General features: G+C 40.0%; 1 protein-coding gene across 6 annotated transcripts in view; it reads right to left on the bottom strand.

The window, feature by feature from the left end:
• ST6GALNAC3 (ST6 N-acetylgalactosaminide alpha-2,6-sialyltransferase 3) overlaps window positions 1-19,753 on the bottom strand; it is a 498,406-nt gene that overhangs the window by 51,229 nt on the left and 427,424 nt on the right. The window contains exon 4 of one of the 6 annotated variants that reach the window (XM_070267477.1): window positions 9,613-14,359. The exons of the other annotated variants lie outside the window; for them this stretch is intronic. Coding sequence (XP_070123578.1) covers window positions 14,236-14,359 — 124 coding nt within the window. The 3' untranslated portion in view covers window positions 9,613-14,235. Of the gene's footprint in view, window positions 1-9,612; window positions 14,360-19,753 lie in introns of those variants that run through there. 6 annotated transcript variants of the gene reach the window in all.

Genomic DNA, 19,753 nt, shown 5'->3' on the forward strand with positions numbered 1-19,753 from the left:
CAAGAAAGTAGTGGATTATTGCAGATAAAGTGTTCTACCAACAGGGGTTTTATGGTTGGCAAATGTGATTATATATCCATTAGCATCCGCAAGGCAAACAAATGCATTCACAGTACCTCCAGGAAACACCTCGATGTGGATATTCTAATTTCCACCATTTCAAAAGGACAAAAGGATTTTTATTCAGGCGTAGCCAGATAATTTTAAAAAACTGAGTAGCAAACTAGGGCAAATTATTTCTGTAACTTAAACAATTATCAACTCCCCATCTGCTGTCTAAGGATAAATGGCAAAAAGAAGCATCTGTCATTTTTTTGAAATGTGGCAAATGTTGACCATCTACTTAATTACTCGACTGTGCTCACCCACTAAACATATTGAAATTTTATAGAAGAGAAACTTGGGAAAAGTGGTAAATACTCTCTTTTTCCATCTGAATGGAATAAGATCATAAAAAATGAGAAAGCTTCCCTCCCAGAACCGCTTGTTTATAAATCCAATTCTGTGGGCTCTGTCATTGCACTGAGGCACACTTGCAGTGTCCATTAGCACTAACAGGAGCAATTAGAGGAGAGCGCCTTGTTGCCTTGTGGGTGTCCATGCTAGGTATTCCCCCACTTTACTACAGCTTTGTTTCTGACAAATACTGGTGTGCTTGTAATGAACTTTAAGCAACAGCTGGAGGAAGACATGCCCAGTTTTCAAGGTCTGTGGGAAATGAATGTTTTTATGACATGATTTATAAATGATATTATATCTATGAAATTTTAATGCTTTAATTTTGGCCCACATGGCATGAATTAGTGAGCCAAGATACTATCAGGCCCCGTTTCCACAAGAGCAATTTCCACTAAAAGATTCAGAGGGCATAGCTCCTTCTAAAGGTTACCTTTCCAGCAGAAGGATGCAGTGGCGATGGAAACCTCACATGGCCTTTTCTGCAAAACAATTCCCTGGAGGAATCAAAAAACCACTCCATTCTATAGTCTTGCAATCAAAATCAGAGTAATGGCAAGATGAACATGTTTTGCTTGGATAACATTCAAAGAAGGCAAATTAGACAAACCAAAACAGATGAGAAAAGAGAAAAAAATCTAAAAGTATTTTCCTGCACAATTTCCTCTCCTTTTGTTTTTGTTGCCATCATATCTGAATAATTATGCAGCAAGTCAAAAAAAGGAAAAGAAGAAGTTCACATAAAGCCACGATCTTAATTTTTGAACCACAGAAATACAAATTTGTTTTTCTTTCCTTCTTTTTTCCTTTCTTTTTGCGGGGCGGGCGATGGTGGTGGTGGCTGCTGTTCAGTCAATCAACACTGCACGCACATGCCTGTACCAGCCATCAAGGGACTGGAGAAGCAATGTCAGAGCTGGTTTTGGTCTCACAGTCTAGGGAGGGAGGGGGGCAGTAACCATTACAGGGCAATCTGTAGAAGTGGATGATTACATTGTCTTCTGTCACAGAATCTACATAGTTCAGGGAGAAGGGAAATAAATCAAGGACATCTGTGGTGATCAGGAAAGGGTTCCATGAAGGAGATGAAGAGTTAAGGCTTGAACGGGGCATGGAAGACGATAGAATTTTGATAGCCACATGGGAGGCGGTACTCTAGGCAAGAGACCCTACTAGATGAGTCATGGAGCTTCCAGCCTCCAGATAATGCGTGTGTCTGGTAGTTTCCGAAGCATGTACATTATAGATGTGGATGACAGAGACAGACAGACAGAGAGAGAGAGAGAGAGACTGACGGGAATTAGTCGCACACACAAATCTACTCCTTCTGCTATGAGAACCCTCTCACAGTTCCTTGTGACTACTGCGGAAACGGTTAATCAGCCTTCCCAGAACTCATCCTTCTGCTATTTCTTCTAACATGTCATCTGTACATTCCAGAGTTATTATACAACTTTTATGAACCTAAGTCTACAAGACAGGCTCTAAGGTGTGACTGATGTCTCTTTCATACGCCAGAGAAATTTGCACAGCCTGTGTCTCAGGGGAATAATATTTCAGCTCTTCTTGGGGTGTTATTACCTGTTTGTGTCTGGCTTCCACGGCACTGGACTGCCAAGATTCCTGATCTAACTGCAGCAAGGGAAAAGCTATCATCAATTATGGATTGGGAACAAACAATTAACTTTGCAGGAAGTAATTCAAATGAAAGCCAAATTTCTTCTTGGATATTTTGCGACATCAAAACTTTGGTTTATCAGGAGATGCAAAAGGACTTCATTTTCCATAGAGTCCATGGGTTCCATTAAGCTCTGTCCCTTGGCTTTTCTCTGTGTTGCTGTAAGAATAAAAGCACCATCAAGAAGGGAAACATCCATTGCCAAATAGCTAATAATCCTGTTCCCCACTGCATCTGACTGTCTCCAGGGGAGAAGCACAGAAATTCTTTGATCAGAGTTGCCTAAGGTTTCCCTGGCTGGCCCTGACTATACTGGCCACCTGTTCCCTGTTTAGAGAAACCATCCTTCCCCCTCCAACCTTCTGTTCCTTGTCTCAAACTAACGATGATATATGGGGTGCTCTGTTCCTCCTAATTATGAAAATTGCTTTCCATTGGTTCCAAGATTTTTATTTGATATCTTCTCAGAATCTTGGCTAGCCTCTGTGCCTTGGAGTCCTTAAGTAAAATTAGATCTTAGAGCCCCCATATGGAGTCTGACACACAGCTTTTAACCAGGAGCTCTTATTTAAAAAAGGAAAGCTGATGCTTCAAAGAAAAGATGCCAGTTCTTTACCGTGTAGTGCACCACACTACCAAGGCCAGGCTTCCATGTTTCAAGAAAAATTCCAGACCCTGGTACGTGAACTCCATCATTGGTGAACACGTCATTGCTCACTTCCTCTTCCCTGTAGATTTCCATCAGTATGCTGCTCTTTCACGATTCCTTACCCACGTTTGTGGGGGCACTACCATCCTCTTAACTCCCCAAGTCAGAGACCTGAGAGTTATTCTTGATGCCTTCACCAGTCCCACATTTAGTTACCATCAAACTTCTCTCCTCAATATCTTCTAATCCAGTCTACCCCAATCCACCCACATTCTACTACTTTATTTTAGGCTCTTACGATTGCTCACTGGGATTATAACAAATAGGCAGCAATTCATTCTTAGTCCCACCTGCCTTCCTTGCTCCAGCCTTACTATCATTTGTGTCTACACACTGTGGTCTGAATGATTGCTCTGAAGTGCAAATCTGCTATTATTATCCCTTGCTTCAAACCCTTCAGTGGCTCTCCACTACCGTGAGTTGATGCACGAGCCCTTTGCCAATGACGCCTGAATGTCCTTACCCTTATTCTTCTAAGTAACTGATTTGTCCTTGGGAACACATCTCATAGATGTCTTTCATGTCCTTCTGCGTTTCTCTAAAATAACCTGTCTGTTTACTAGTCTGCCTCCATAAACTCCTTTTGGGGATGAGAGGATGCTCTGTCTGATTGGTCTATGAATCCTCAGCACAAATGATAGTGTCTGACAGAGCCTATGTTCTTAATATATGTTTGGTGAATAAATCAATGATGCAATTAATAAATAAAGTCTTTCCTCCTTCTGACTTGGCCACTAGGGGCATAAGAGGATATGTCACTAGTTTTCAGGTGCAGCTAGAAATCATGAGATGGAGAGCAAGCTCAATTGTTTTATTTTTACAATGAAACTGCTAGTGTCTTTGTGATGGATGTTGGAAAGAAATCTAAGATTGATTATCTTTTTTTTTTTTTCTGCTGAGGATGATTGGCCCTGAGTTAACATCTGTGCCAATCTTCCTCCAGTTTTTAGTATGTGGGCTGCCAGCACAGCATGACCTCTAACAGATGGATGTAGGTCCACGCCTGGGAATCGAACCTAGGCCACCAAAGTGGAGTGTGCTGAACTTAACCACTAGGCCACTGGGCCTGGCCCAAAAATGATTATCTTTTTGTTAGTAATTATAATGGATTTCCATTTCTTCTGCACATAAAGATAAAATTTTGTTATGGCTCAAACCAAGACATTTCATCACTGGCTTCTCCATGACAGCATGTTCTCCAAGTGAGAGTTTCTTCTCAACTGTAAAAATAAGTGTTTGGGCTGCTTCAAATTGTAATTCCATATTCACACTTTCTATTAAAGTAACAACTCAGCTATTCAGATACCTTTGACCAAAGAAGAGTCCAGATAGAATTTAGAAGATCAACTTCTTTGCCTTAGCATGTGGTTTGAGGAAGGCCACACATGCCATGGATCAGTGAAGCAAGAAGCTGCCGCCTTTCCTACTCGCTAAGTCAAATAAAATCAGAACTTCTGACAGAGGAGTGACAGATGTCAAAACCAGATCCCGCATCTCTACTTCTTCCATCCGCCACTGATGCTTCTTTCATCTACTCTGTTATCTTCTTCATCGATTTTATGGAAGAGAATTTAGAACCTCAGACACTTTCAGGGCTCTTCTTGGCTGGTTGACCTTTGAAGCTTGGGAAAGAAATATGTTCATGCCTCAAGTCCACTGCCTGAGACAGTTTCTGAGACTTGCACATTATTTTCAAAAGAAGAGACTACACACTCATGGATTTCAGCTTCATATAAGGAAGATCCTTCTTAAAACTGGAGCTACTGGCTGGTGGAATGGGCTGCCTCAGGAAGTAGAGAGCTTCCTGTGCCTGGAGATTTCAAAAAGAGGGAGATAATTACTGTTTAATTTGCTGGGGAGAGGACTCAGCCATGGGGAACAGGGGTGTAGAGTAGGCAGCAATAGAGAGGGCAGACCATATAAAATTCAAGTCTCTGAGATTCTATCAGCCTAATAGATTTGACTCAAATGGTGGTAAATTCTATCTATGTGCAGAGTTAGTTAATTGTCAAAGGCTGTAAAACGTCGTCTAGAAATAAGACTGATATGACTATCTCGTTTTTATGTAACCCTCTATTTTAGACACACAGATTAGATAAAAATTCATGATCATGAATTTGACACATCATCACTCAAAACTATGCCAGATACCAGGTCCTGTAAGTGCTTATTTAGAATAGTTTGGCTACAAATTATTTATCAGATTTTAAGTTTTGCACTGGGTGTTTCTACCCTTTCCCTTCCACTTTCCATGGATTATAAGCTCTACAAAGGCGTTTTTGCATTATTCACTGCAGTATTTTTAGTATATGGAACAGTACTTGATTCACAGTGGGTGTTCAGTTAATATTTATTGAATGATGAAGATTTTCTTACAAGATTGGACAAAAAACATAAAGGTATCTGTCTGGAGAAAATATTTTCCCTGGATCCTTCTTAACAGTATTTATATCTGGATAGGCAAATTATGAGTGTAGCTTTTTTCTTTATGCTTTTTCATTTTTAATAATTTGTCCAAAATGAGCTTTTATTACCAATATGATAGAAAAATAAAAGGAGAGGGAAAGGGAAGAAGATGCCACCTTAGTCATATTGTCACATGAATATGGGCAATCTCTATAAACACGGAATCAAGAGGATGGTTTTCCGTTTTCTCTGTGTAGATGAAGGACAAACAATGTGACCTAAGTCACATAGTCACACAAAGATCTGGGCAGAGAACAAGCTGAACCCTTAGGATCCCTGGATCAGGGCAGGGTCCAACCTTGAGTTGCCCTCTACTGCGCAATTCACATGCAGAGCCATGCTTCCTTGGAAATAAGAACAGTGCCTCCTGGTGTTTAAAATATATATGATGGATGCTGCTGCATGCCAATCAACGACAGGAATTGTAATGCTGAAGGAGGAGGCAAGGGGCACAATGACCTGTCAGAGGGCTCATATTGCCTTCGATGTTTCAACAAGTAACTGGATGCTTGCAAGAGGACCTAAAAGGCAGTTTCACTCACAGGGACTGGTAATCACTTTTAAAAAGTGCCTGTAGGAATAATCAGGTGTCTTGCATGCTCCCTGGATGAGACCCGGCCAAGTGACTTTTGAGGTTGTTTAGCATTGCCTGCAGCCAGAAGTACAGCTGAAGCCTATTTCCTCACAGTTCCCCCGGCAACATGCTTCTAATCTAGCTACATCGATCACTGAGAAAAGATTATCCACTTCTACAAAACATAGTTAACTTTCTGGGCTGTGGTCTAAGATCAGCAAAGCTTTTCTTAACTGATAAGACAAGCAATTTCATTTTCTTCTCTAACCAGTTTAAGGTAATAAGTCACTACCTAGAATTGTTCCAAATGGTATCTTCTTGTCTCTTTGCCAAGCTGTGAAACTAACAATACTTTTGACAAGCTGAAAAATTCCTTAGCTGCCTGCTGTCTCTGCAACAAATTTCCTTCATCAACTAATTCACTAATTTGGGACTTCTTGAGAACTCAGCTAATTTGTAAGAACAGGTGGCTCATTCCATAAGTGTTCAATAAAGATTCACACATGATTACACATACAGCCTTGCCTTAAAAACAAATGAAGAAATGTGTGTATTTATGGAGAAGCTAAAGAGACAGACAGATTCTTCAGCAGCTAACGGTGTGCATCTGGTGATTTCAAAAACTGGTGGAGGAAGGGAGTGGAGGCAGGTGACATAAGGATATAAAGTCCTCGTCACACAGATAATTAATTATTCTTGAGAAACTACCAAAAAGTGATGGATATGAAAGCAAATAAGCAAAAAACTACTAATCACAGCATCACTCTCATTTTTTCTCTATTCTTACGTTTACCTGGATTTGAGTTCATTGATTCATGCAGCAATTTTTGAGCACTTAATATCGCTTAGTACGTATGTTTCAGGCACTGCTCCAGTCACTTCAAAGTCAACTACCTTCTTTTTTTATAAAAAGAGGAAAAAGTGTGTTGTATGGCTAAGAAAATATCATTATCTTTTTAAAAACATGAATTAGATGCTGAGATATTACTGGAATAGGTAAGAAAAAAAATAATTCAGGTAAAAAGTTGTAAGCCAGTCAATCCACCAGTTGCTTGGGCATAAAAATATCAAAAAAAGAAAGAAAGAAAGAAAAGAATGACTATAACAATTCTGGCTAATGTTTTGTTGAATTTAAGGATTATTTTCCCATTGGGAAGAAACAACTTGCATTAAAAAAAAAAAACCCTGACACATGAGAACAATAGAAGCTACAAAGTAATGTTATTATTCTGTATTTTGATTAAAAGGGTAACAATTTCTGCTAAGAGAGTAACTACAAGAGAACATAGGAACTTTTCCCTCTTTTTTCTTAGTAAGAGAATTAAGAAAACCCATTGGATGTTGCATACATTATTACCTTATAAATCATCAGAACCAAATAGTATAAAGCCCAGTGAGTGCCACAATGGTTTTGAATTAACACATGCATAACAGGGTGAAAATGAATTCAGTCACTCTTTACGTATGGCAAACAAAGAGCACCAACTCACTTAGGCACAATGGACCTTTCTTTCCTATGAACAGTTCTTGCTCTCCTTTTTTATTCTTTTATCCAGAAAAAGAAATGTTTGCATTTATAAGATAGTAAATATTTCAAGTGCTCTGAAGGTTTAAAATAGAGGTTAATGGAGGTGAAGAATTCAACACAGTTCCCTGACAAAACGTGGTTTTCTAAAAGAAAGAGGATCCAGTTCTACAACCTGTGATAAATCATGGCTGTGAAAATCCTTCAACTGCTACAAGAATTACTGGCCTTTATAAATGTGTAAGTTAACTCTTTTAAAAGTAGATGGATACAGAAGTAACTCACATTTTTTGGTCCAAGAGATCAAAAGGGGCTCAGTCATTTATTCACTTTCATTAATTTTTCCACTTATTCTAAAACCATTTACTGAACATCTGACAAGAGCTGGTATCATGATAAATTCAAGGCACATGAAGGCAAACAGAATGTTACCATTAATGACTACAGCAAAGTTTCGTAAGTGCTAAGAGAAGCGCATGTGAATTGGAGAGGGGAGTCTAAACCAGATTTCCCAGGAGAGGTAGTGATAGATCTAAGGTTTGAAGAATAAGTAGGAGATAGCTCTAAGAAGAAGGGAATTGGGATATAGGAAGTTACCCCTGGGCAAAGTGAAGGCACAGAGTGGTAAAAACAAACATAATGTATTTGTGAAAATAAAAGTAGTTTGGTACAGCTGTAGAGGTGAGAAGGAGACAAGTAGGTAGGAGATAAGTTCAGGATGAGTTCAAGAAAATTCTCATCTGCTAACCAGAGTCTAGAAATAGTGGAGACACAACAAGAAAAAAGAATGAGAAAGATTGAAGATAGCTTAAGGGACTCTTGGGACACTAGAAGCAGACCAGTAAACATACTATGGGAGTATATATAACGTGTATATTATTCAGGAAAAGAGAGAGAAAAAGGGGCAGAGAGCTTATTCAAAGGAATAATGCCTGAAAGCTTCCCAAATTTGGGGAAGGAACCAGACATCCAGATCCAGGAACCTCAAAGGATTCCCAAAAAATGAATCTAAAGAAATCCACATCAACACACATTATAATCAAATTGTCAAAAGTCAAAGACAAAGAGAGAATTTTGAAGGCAGCAAGAGAAAAGCAACCTGTCATATACAAGGGAAACGGCATGAGACTACAAGCAGATTTTTCGTCAGACACCTTGCATGTTAGAAGTGTGTAGGATAAGCTATTCAAAGTGCTGAAAGGAAAAAACTGCTGACCAAGAACACCATAACTGGCAAAACTGTCCTTCAAAAATAAAGGAAAGATAGACTTTCCCAGACAAATAAAAGCTGAGGGAGTTCATCACTACTAGACCTGCCTTAGAAGAATTTTGCTAGAGAGACCTCTTCAAGTTGAAACAAAGGACATTAAACAGCAGCATGATAGCATAAGAAAGTATGAAACTCATTGGCAAAGGTAAATATATAGACAAATACAGAATTCTGTATTACTGTAATGATTGTGGGTAAATTAGTTTTCATTCTAGTATAAAAGTTAAAGACAAATATTAAAAATAACTATAAAATTATGTTAATAGATGCACAATATAAATAGATATAAAATATGATATTGATAACATATAATGTGGAGAGGGGAGAGGTAACAGTGCAGAGTTTTTGTATGCAAGTGAAGTCAAGTTGTTATTAGCTTAAAACAGTCTGTTACAACTATGAGATATTTTCTGTAAGCCCCATGGTAACCACAAAGAAAATACCTATAGAAGTTACACAATAGAAATAGTGGATGTGATGGTTAATTTATGTGTCAACTTGACTGATCTAAGGGATACCCAGAGAGCTGGTTAAATATTATTTTGGGGTGTGTCTGTGAGGGTCTTTCTGGGAAAGATTAGCATTTGAATTCATGGACTGAGTAAGGCAGATGGTTCTCCTCAATGTGAGTGAGCATTATCCAATCCATTGAGGGCTTGAATAAAACAGGAAGGGGGAGAAAGGTCGAAAGCACTCTCTGCTTGAGTGGTTGAGCTGGAACATTGATCTTCTCCTGCACTCAGCCCTCCTGGTTCTTAGGCCTTCAGACTCAGATTGGAATCTACACCATTTACTAGCCAGCTATCAGGCCTTCAGACTACACCACCAGCTTTCCTGGGTCTTCAGCTTGCAGATGGCAGATGTGGGGCTTCTCAGACTCCAGAATTGTGTGAGTCGATCCCTTATGAGAAATCTCCTTATATATATATTTTATTTTTTTACTTTTTTTCTATTAGTTCTGTTTCTCTGGAGAAGACTGACTAATACAGTGGGGAATCATTGAGAGATTTTAATCAGGGGTGTGATGTGATTGGATTTGCATTTTAGAGGAGGCCATACCAGAAGTAGAGATACTATGTCAGAGGTTATTATAAAAACTCAATGGAGAGATGATAAAGAAAAGGCAGTAGGAATGGAAAGAAGTGTACAGATATAAGGTAGAATAGATAAGATTTGATATAAAATTGAATGTGGAACGTAAGGAAGAAGAATCTTAGATAACTGAGATTCTGGCTTCAGGTCTGGATAGAAGCCTTGTCCATCACCAAGGATGACCATCCTCCTTGCCTATCCTTAGGAAAAGAAGACAAAGAGCAGTTTTGGAAGAAAAGAGAATATGTTCACTTTTGGACAGTTTGAGTTTTAGTTGCCTACGAGGGTATTGAAGTAGAGACATCTAGTAGATAACTGATATCTGGGTCTGGATCTCAGCAGACATAGGTTGAGAATATGAATATATAAGTGGTACCTGAAGCCATGGGCATGGATGTTGTCACCTAAGGATTAGATGTAGAATGAAATGGAGAGAACCAAGAAAAAAGTCATGGGCAGAATGATATTTCTAGATTAAGAAGAAGAAGATCCAGGGAAGGAGATGAAAAGAGAATAACCAGAATGGTGTCCCCCAAGGAAAGACAAGACAGCATTTTGATAAAGGGAAATGTTTCAAACGCCCCAGAAAGATTAATAAAAACAAAGAAAATGTCCATGTACTTTGGCAACATAGGATGTCATTGGTAAGTTTATTGGCATGGGTGAAAAAACAACTGTATCAGAGAAGGAAATGAGAATTTAGGGAGAAAGACATTGGAAGTAAACACCTCTTTTAAGTTGGTTAATATGAAGTATGGAAGAGTTTTATCATAGTAAACAGAGGAGGATATGGCATTGGAAAATAAAAAATAAGGAAAAAATAGATGGAATTAAGCAACTTCATAGGCTCATGGAGAAAAAAATCAACAGTACAGAGAAATAATTGAAGCTATGGAAGGAAGGAAAGAAGGAAGGAAGGAGGCAAGAAAGAAGGAAGGGAGAGAAAGAAGGAAGTAGGGAGGGAAGGAGAGAGGATGGTAAGACCAAGGCTTCTTAGTCTGAGGGCAGAAGAGCCAAAGCACAGGTGAAGAATTGTCTGTTATACATCAATTTTGAATCTTATTTCATAAAGCTTTCTATTTTATAAAGATATTTTTATAAAGACATTTCATAAAAGCTTAAATTTCATATTGATTTAAAATTGACATTATTAGCCCAACCAACACGAGTGCGCACTGTTCAGAAATGGCTGAATTAACTATTTAAATTAGATCCATTACTTCCATAGTTCAGAGCATGGCCCAGCCCTTCTTTCGCTCTGCTGCTCCGTTCCAGAAAAGGGAGTGGGTTCGCATCTAGTCTGAGAGAGAAAACGATCAGTGATTCAGACCTCCTAGACGTGGGCGAGACACCAAGTCACTTGATTCTTGAAGAGAAAAGCAGATATTAGAACTGATTTCCTTAATTTTATGAAAATCAAATCCAAGAACACAGAAGTTTCACGGCTAAAAAAAAAATCTCTGATGCTAATAGCACAAGTGATAAAATATGGGTCTAATCAAAATGAGTCAGTATTGAACACAGAGCCCTGCAGCACCCAATTACTCAGAGCTGCTTCTGGTGAGAAATATGGTATTGGGGGCATAACATAACCTGCAGCCATAAATAATACACAGGCTGAGAAGAAGCAGAAAGAAACTCCCTAAATGCTGTCCTGTATGATCTTAATTGTAGTCCTATTAGGAGAGTCATTATTTGGAGGTGTTTTTTTCAAGCAATCAGGTTTTGACACTCAGACTGCACTTCTCCCAAAGTCGACTTGCTAATAAAGTTGCATATGCAACCCATATTAACATGATTTTACCTTGAACGTGTCATTTTGATTTGTTGAGGAGTGTCGTTTTGATTTGCCTGGGCTAATTTTGCAGCAGAACAAACACAGAATTTTCTTTCATTGTCTCAGCTCGCACGAGGTTAATCCGGCAGCCGCTGTGCTGGGTTAAATAAGCGACTAGCCATACTCCTATTAATTTGTTTTGGCCAGGCTGAAATCCATTTTCAGACTGGAATACTGCCTCCTCCTTGTGTATACTGAACTCGTTTTGTACCAATACAAGAAAATACGTCTTGGATGGAAAATGTAACTTGAAAATAGAGAAACTGGTTATTTTTTTATCATATTGTTTTTGTTGCCTTCACTTCAAACAAGAGTATGTTTGGGCCACAGAGACAGTAGTACATGCCCGTTCACTCATCTCCCTAGAGAATGGTTCATCAACTGCTGAAAAAGCAGTTATTTTATTCTGCAAAACGCATATCAGATCCTTTGACAAGCGGCACTCATTAAGGTCCATTGTGTACGCTTGGGATGCATCCACAGACAAGCTATCCCCTGGGGAAGTTTAACCCACTTATTCTTCTCAATTTCCCTCTAGGTTTCTAGCTTCAACAAGAACAAAATAAATTAAATTAACAAAATCCATTTTGAAAATGAATCTTTTGTAGTGGGTTCCAGGAAGCGTTTAGTGCAGGAATGAAGACTGCTAGCCTTTCCACTCACACCCAAGATGACTTTGCTTTGATACGTGAATGAAGACACTCTTGGCAAACCTGGGATTTGAGGCAAGGGCTCATTAATGCACCTGCACACTAAGTGATGTACAGCATGTCAACGTTTTCACTGTGCCTTTCTATCGCCTTCTCTTTATAGTGTAGAAGCTCAGACTGCTATTGTTTGGTTGGGTAGAAACTGCCAGTGTAGGTGGGGCGTGGTTGTGTGTGTCGAAGTAGTTGTTAATCCATGCATTGGTTCAATATAGTTGGGCTCCTGTAGAGATTCAAAATTACAATGTGACTGCCCAGGGTCTGTAGACCACTCTCATGCTGGGATAGAGACGGTCTGCAAAGAGAGTGCCAGGAAGAAAGTACACACTTGATAAGGAAGTGGGCTTGGGCACACACTTTCCATAACATTTCAGTGGATGGACTTTGGTGTGTTAAATCAATGTGAAATACTTAACATAGAAATCAGTTCCATTACTGGAGAAAATGCGCAGGTGTCCTGGAATGAGTATCAGACTACAGTTGGAAGGGCAGGGTTCGAATCAAGCCTCTACCATGTACTTGTTGTCTGATCTTGGGCAAGTCATTGAACGTCTCGGAGCTTTACAAGTAGAGTGTGGTAACACCTGCTTCACAGGGTGTCTTACAGGACGGAATGTGGTAGTAGATAAGCAACCTCCGAATGCCCATGAGGAGTTAGCCGGGCATTCTGCCAGGCACTGGGGACACAAAATATTATGACATGATTCCTGTCTTGAGTTTAGAGTGTTTTCTTCCTTTCTTTAATTTCTAAGCCTCTTCTCCCATTGCCGTAAGACCTCAAGCAGCAATAATCTTATTTTTATTATACAGATGCAACAACCAAGGCACAGAGGTATATAATTATCTGCTTAGGTCAAATAAAACAGATACACAGTAAAGATCCTATGGTCCTGATACCCAGCTGACAATTCCAAGCTTAGGGAGGCAGGTCCTCTCTCATCACAGCCCACAAACTGATTACAAATTTACATACTCACCCTAGATGGACTGAAGAATTGTCAAGGTGAATAACTGAAGTGCATCCAGAAGACACACAGTAGGTCTTGGGACCACAGTATAAGGATCCACAAGAGCTTTCTATTTCCCGTAAGTATAGGGCTTATGATTTTGATTTGGGCTGTTTACAAGCTATCTTTGAAATACCAAAGGAATTAAAGCGGCAGTGTTATTAAGCACCTTCATATTTGGATATTATTGCATCTGGTGGAGTGGCTGCCTAGTGGTGCAGCTTTAAAATGTTTTATTGTGTAAAAGGAAAGAAAAAAGTGGCAGTTTATAACATTGTTTGGTTAGTTTTAGTACATCATTGGAAATAGTCTTTCATTTTGCTCGAGTTTTTCTAGTAAAATGTCATAAGTAAATAACAATTGGTACTCCCCCCTGTTTCTTTGATTATTGTTCTCTTGTTGGTACCTTACTTCGCCAGTCATATCAAAAGTAAGGGCATGATTGCTCCCATGAATGTGCGTAATTACAGCGTCTACACCAGCTTGCACAGTATATTAAACCTGGAATTGAAATTTCAATCGGATGTGTTATGGTACTGTGAAACATCAAAACCAAGAATAAAAGGGTCTCATAGCTTTAGAAAACATGTTTAATTTGATCCAGGCATCCCCTGAAAACAAAGAAAAAAATATCTCTTTTGCTTTCCACATATATAATAGGGAAATATTAATATCTTTTCCCTCTCTCTCTCTCTCTCTCCCCACTCCTTCCTTCTCACCCTGGTCCCCTCCCTCCCTCCTTCACTCCTTTCTTTTCTTCTTTTCTTCCATTCAACAACTGTTCATTGAGAGTCAGGTGACCAACTGTCTGGGATTTCCTGGGACAGAGTGGGTTCCAAGGATGTGAAATTTTCACTGTTACAATTGAAAATTTCCAAGCAAACTGGGATGAGTCAGTCACTGTAATTCACAGGCTACTTTGTGCCAGGACCTATTCCAGGTGCTGGACATTCAGCAATAAATAAAGCAGATCCCATCTCATGCAGTATACTTCCCAATGAAGAGAGGCAGAAATACTTCTGACGGCGCACATGAGAGCTAAGAAAAAGGAAAGAACAAGAGAGAGTGAAGGGTAAGGCCAGGAGAAGATTCTTACGTATTCAGGAGGGCCCAACCAAACCTTTCTGGTGAGGTGACACTCTAGCAGGTGTAAAGGAAATGAGGGAATGAGAGGCACTGTATCCCAGGGAAGAGAGCCCAGTAACCGGAAAGGCCCTGGGGCAGGAGTGTGTGGAATGGTCAGAGGAACAGCAAGGAGGCCAGTGTGGAATGAGAGAGGCTGGAGGAAGGAGATAGGGACCTGTTGGGACTTTGTAAAGAACTTGAGCTTGTACTCAGTCTGATGAGAAGACACTAGGGGGTTACTTACCTTTATAAGAGAGATTCGGGTTTCTGTGTAGAAAATAAACTATACGGAAAGAACTTAGAAGCAGGAAGACTAGTTAGGAAGTCCTTGCCATAGTCTCTCTATTATTGGGATGTTCTGAGGATAAATTCTCTCTACCTTCTAGTTGTTACGCCAGGGCCCTTTGAAAGCTACTGCACGTATCAAGCCGTGTCTGAGGAATGTATATTTCATGTCACTATTTTGGAGTAGCATCTGGGAGACACTTGCTGCTTGGAATTTGGCTGGGCTGCAAGGATCTAGACGGCACCTGCCATTCACTGTTACCTAATATCTACCATCCAAAGAAGTCACCTTTCCTTTAAAAATAAAATCTTCGTTAACCAAATATAAATACGTACTTGCCTGACTAGTTTCTAAGTGATATCAGAATACCAAACTGTCACTTAGAACAAGTGAAATCAAATAAAAATACAACAGTATTCCAAATAGAAACTCTTTCAAAAGAAAATCTGAACAAAAGGATTCTTTCTAGTCTTATGATAGAGATAATAGTTTTGAATTATATGAATGTGCTTTCTTCTCCTGCATCCCTGTGTGCACACCCTCTTATTGTCCAGAGGCATCCATTTGCCCCAGGGAGGATCAGGACTATTGGGGCAGGATTCAAAGGTAAGGGGAGAGTTGATATGCAGCTTTAGATATCCAGGTCTTGGGCCCAGGCAGCAAGACAATAGTTTTGAACAACTGGTTCTGCTGAAAATGAAAAGGATTTTCTCAAATCTGTTAGCTTCAATTAACACATCAAGAACCATGCCTGAAGCACAAATTGGGCATATTTGTGCTTTTTCTATGATGTAGAGAGGAGAGGTCAGCCCCATGGCTGAGCGGTTAAGTTCCCATGCTCCACTTTGGCAGCCCGGGGTTTGCCAGTTTGGATCCTGGACGTGGACCTAGCACCACTCATCAAGCCATGCTGTGGCAGGATCCCACAGAGGAACCAGGATGACTTACAACTAGGATACACAACTATGTACTGGAACTTGGGGAGAAAAAAATAAAAGAGGAATATTGGCAACAGATAGCTCAAGGCCAATCTTCCTTACCAAAAAAAAATAAAATAGAGAGGACCCCCCCCCCCCCTTTCTGCCACTTCAGCTGAGCTGTGAGGCTTCTTGTTCCGGGAAGTGGGATATGACTTAGAGGAAGCCTGCTCAAGAGAGGAAGAGAAAATGGAAGGGCCTCCTCTTTCTCTGAGAAATTCCTCTGTGAGAAGACGCAGGGAGAAAGTGGGGGGAATTGACAGAAAGACACGTGTCCTCATATCTCCTGGGGGAGGGGGCGGGTGTGCTCTGGGAGGTGACTGCAGAGGTGGCCCTGCCAAAGTGAAATGGTCTGTGTTTAGCTCTCCAGAATCTTCCTCAACTCATGCGTGGTGCAGAAGGTATCCAGAGCTTCCTCCTGTACTCAGGAAGACAGCAGAAAGAGGACAGCATGTCTGATAAGCTTTAAAGGGGGTGTGCCCTCAGCTGGAGTCATTTTGTTCCCAGCATGGCAAGTCCCCGTGAGAGCCCAGGGAAAAGCATAGACCTGGTCATTGAGATCAGAGGGGCCCTGTTCCTCTGGGGACCAGGATCGAGGGACTCCCTCTACCTCCATATACCTAGACACCAGTTTTGGGAACAGATTGGGAGAGCAGAAGAATTCTGAAAGGACCAAGAATTTTCCTGGAAAGGAGTCTTTTAAATGGAAAGAAAAGGCAGAAGCAAGACTGTCGAGTTGAAATTTTTCTACTACCCAGGAGGAAGACGAAAGCTCACGAAGATTAGGTCAGTTTCAGAAAAGTAAAGATGCCACATTCACGTTGCATATTTGAGCTGGTGCATCACCTTTTGGTCTCACCAGTTTGGTATCACTGGTGGGTCCACCACTAGTTTGGCATTTAATCCAACTCTGGCCTTGCTGTGAAGATCGATGACCTTTGCTGGAATATTATTTTGAATTAAGTACTCTGCAGGCAGAGTCCAGGTGGTATGGGGCCTGAAGCCTGTGTGATTGGTGAAAGTGACGGTCTTTAAGAAAAAATAAAATTACAAATATAACTTAGGTCTGAAAGTAAATATTTAGAATGAAAAATCACAACAAATTATCAGAGACTTGGATATTCAGTTTGTTTCCTCCTGTGATCTCTCTACCACCCACAGGGGCCCAGGCAAGTGAGGGGCCCAGATGCTCAAGCTTCATTAGCTTCACGTTACATCTCTGGTTCTCAGTTCATCCCAATGGGGTATCCTGTTTTTCTATAAGAACCGATGCCGCAAGATTTAGTCTGTGGTCTAAATAGAGGCAAACTAGCAGGACAGAAGGGGACAGCCTACTTCCTTCGTATGATTGTGCTCGCTGGAGAAAGGGGAACACAGTCAAGTTCATCCTTGCTGGAGAAAGGGGAATGTGGTCAAGTTCATCATATACTCACTCCCACCCCTCCTGTCTACTTCTCCTCCCTGGACTTGTGATGCTTAGTGGATCCTTCTTGTGGATAGTGGGAGAAATTATTACTACTCTCTATTCCTGCAGAAGGAATTAGGAACATTTACTGTTAGCCTAAGTATCTTTGGAGGGGCAGAAGGGAGACAGAAACTTGCTGAGCTCTCTCACAGGCGCTGTGCTAAGAACCCATCTATGGGCTCTATTTTCCTATGGAGAAAAACTTTTTGCTTCATATTTTTTCATGATAAAATCAAACAAAAACATACATTGAACAGTTAAACAGTACAGTTTTCTCCACTCGGTAAATTAAATAAGACAGTGTATGCGAAGTGCTCTGTAACTGCATGGTGCTAAATAAATGTAAAATATTTTTATTATTGTTATTATTGCGATTATTTCTCCTGCTTTGGGGCATGAAAGTTAAATTGGTTACTCAGTATGCCTAACTTCATCATGAGGGTGCTGCTGAGACTCTGAAATCCTAAGTATTTTTTTCTTTTGGGGAATCCTGGAGAAAATTCTATGGGAGAAAACAGCAACATTTTAAAGAAAGTACTGGAAGCCATCAGCATGACTGCTGAGATACCTCCTGATTCTCCAGACAAAAGAGATGTCAGGCACCTGCCTCTCCAAGTCCATCCCTTTGTCAGCACATGGAAAGTGATGCAGATTGTAAAAGAGATGGACCAACAAAGATGTAATTTCATCTCTGGCTCCAGGCCTACCTTCCTTTCCTCCTTTCCACAGGTCTTCTGCTCCCCTGGTTAGTGAGAGACTTGCCAAACGAGATTGAAAACTGATTGATTTCCCGTTTTGATACAGTTACATTGCTGGTTGTATTTTTCTTTAGCGGTGTGAGTTAAATATTTAATGGAATCTTAAGAGAAAAATTCTGTCTGTGTAATGTAAACATAGTGTTAGGTTGCCTGAAAGGGTCACATCTTGATTAAGCTGAATGTCAGGAGTATCGATAGGGCCTTCTCAGTATTCCAGAGACATGCCGCCAGTAAAAGCCCACATGGCATCGGCCCACTGAGTCTTTTATGCACAGCGCAAATGTATTGACGGTGAGAGAGCCGGTCCAGCACCACATGAGGCTTTGACCCCCTCATCTGCACGACTGATTAACAGTTTAGGTTCCCAAAAGTAGAATTCTAATTTGAGAATTCATCTCTCTGACCTTTCTTGTACAAATATTTGTACGTTCTATAATCCACAACAGATCCTGATCGTTTACTAAACAAACAAAGTTTTCCAAAGTTATCATAGCAACATATTTATTTTTACAAGGCAGAATTAAAGACAATGGGCAAATGTTGCAGTCCAGAGAATCTTGTCCCTAAACAATAAAATTAATTAAAGTGGTTCTCCAGCTAGGCCAGCTAGAGGATAGGAGGTGATGGACAGAGGCCTCAGGTCTGGATGTTTTAAAATAAAGTGATGGTCACCACCCATCAGGGATAATTGGAAAGTCTGCCCAGTTACCTCCTCATAATCCTGCATTGTTCCCGCTGTACCATCCCCATCACCACTGCATTAGTCCAAGCCCTGCTCATCCTTCCTTGGACCATATCAACAGTTTTTGTTTGCTTGTTTCCTTATCTACAGTTTCAGTCTCTAACATCCACATTGACACTTAATCTTCCACTTTTTTAAAGAGCTTTGTTATTATATAACTCACATATATTATTCACTCATTTAAAATATACAGTTCAGTCGTTTCTTAGTATATTTACTGAGTTGCGTATCAGTACCACAATCTAATTTTAGGACATTTTTATCAGCCCCCAAAGAAACCCTGCACCCACTAGCAGTCACTCCTCATTCCTGCCCCAGTTCCCTGCCCCAGTCCCAGGAAACAACTAACCACTCTACTTTCTGTCTCTATAGATTTGCCTATTCTGGACATTTCATGTAAGTGGATTTATACAATATGTGGCCTTTTGTGACTGACTTCTTTCACTTAGCATAATGTTTTCAAGGTTCATCCAAGTTATAGCATTTATCAGTACTTTCTATTACTGAATAATATTCTATTGCATGTTTATGCCATATATTTTTCTATCCATTCATCATGTGATGGGCATCTGGATGGTTTTCACTTTTTGGCTATTATGAATAATGCTGCTTTGAACATTCATGTACAAGTTTTTGTGTGAACATATGTTTTCATTTCTCTTAGAGTGCAATTACTAGATCATATGCAATTGTGTGTTTAACATTTTGAGGAACTATCAGACTTCCAGAGCAGGTGTACCATTTTACATCCGCAGCAGGAGTGTATGAGACTTCCGGTTTCTCAATCTTCGTCAACACTTACTATCATCTTTATGATTATAGTCATCCTAGTGGTTATGAAGGGGTATCTCATTGTGGTTTTGATTTGCATTACTCTGATGTCTAATGATGTTGAACATCTTTTCATGTTCATATTGGCCATTTGCATATCTTCTTTGGTGAAATGTCTATTTAAATCCTTCATCCATTTTTTAACTGGGTTATTTGTCTTTTTGTTATTGAGTTGTAATAATTCTTTGTATGTTCTAGGTAGAAGTCCATTATCAGATATACAATTTTAAAATATTTTCACCCATTTT

Source organism: Equus caballus, chromosome 5, assembly GCF_041296265.1.
Source record: "Equus caballus isolate H_3958 breed thoroughbred chromosome 5, TB-T2T, whole genome shotgun sequence".
Lineage (NCBI taxonomy): Eukaryota > Metazoa > Chordata > Mammalia > Perissodactyla > Equidae > Equus > Equus caballus.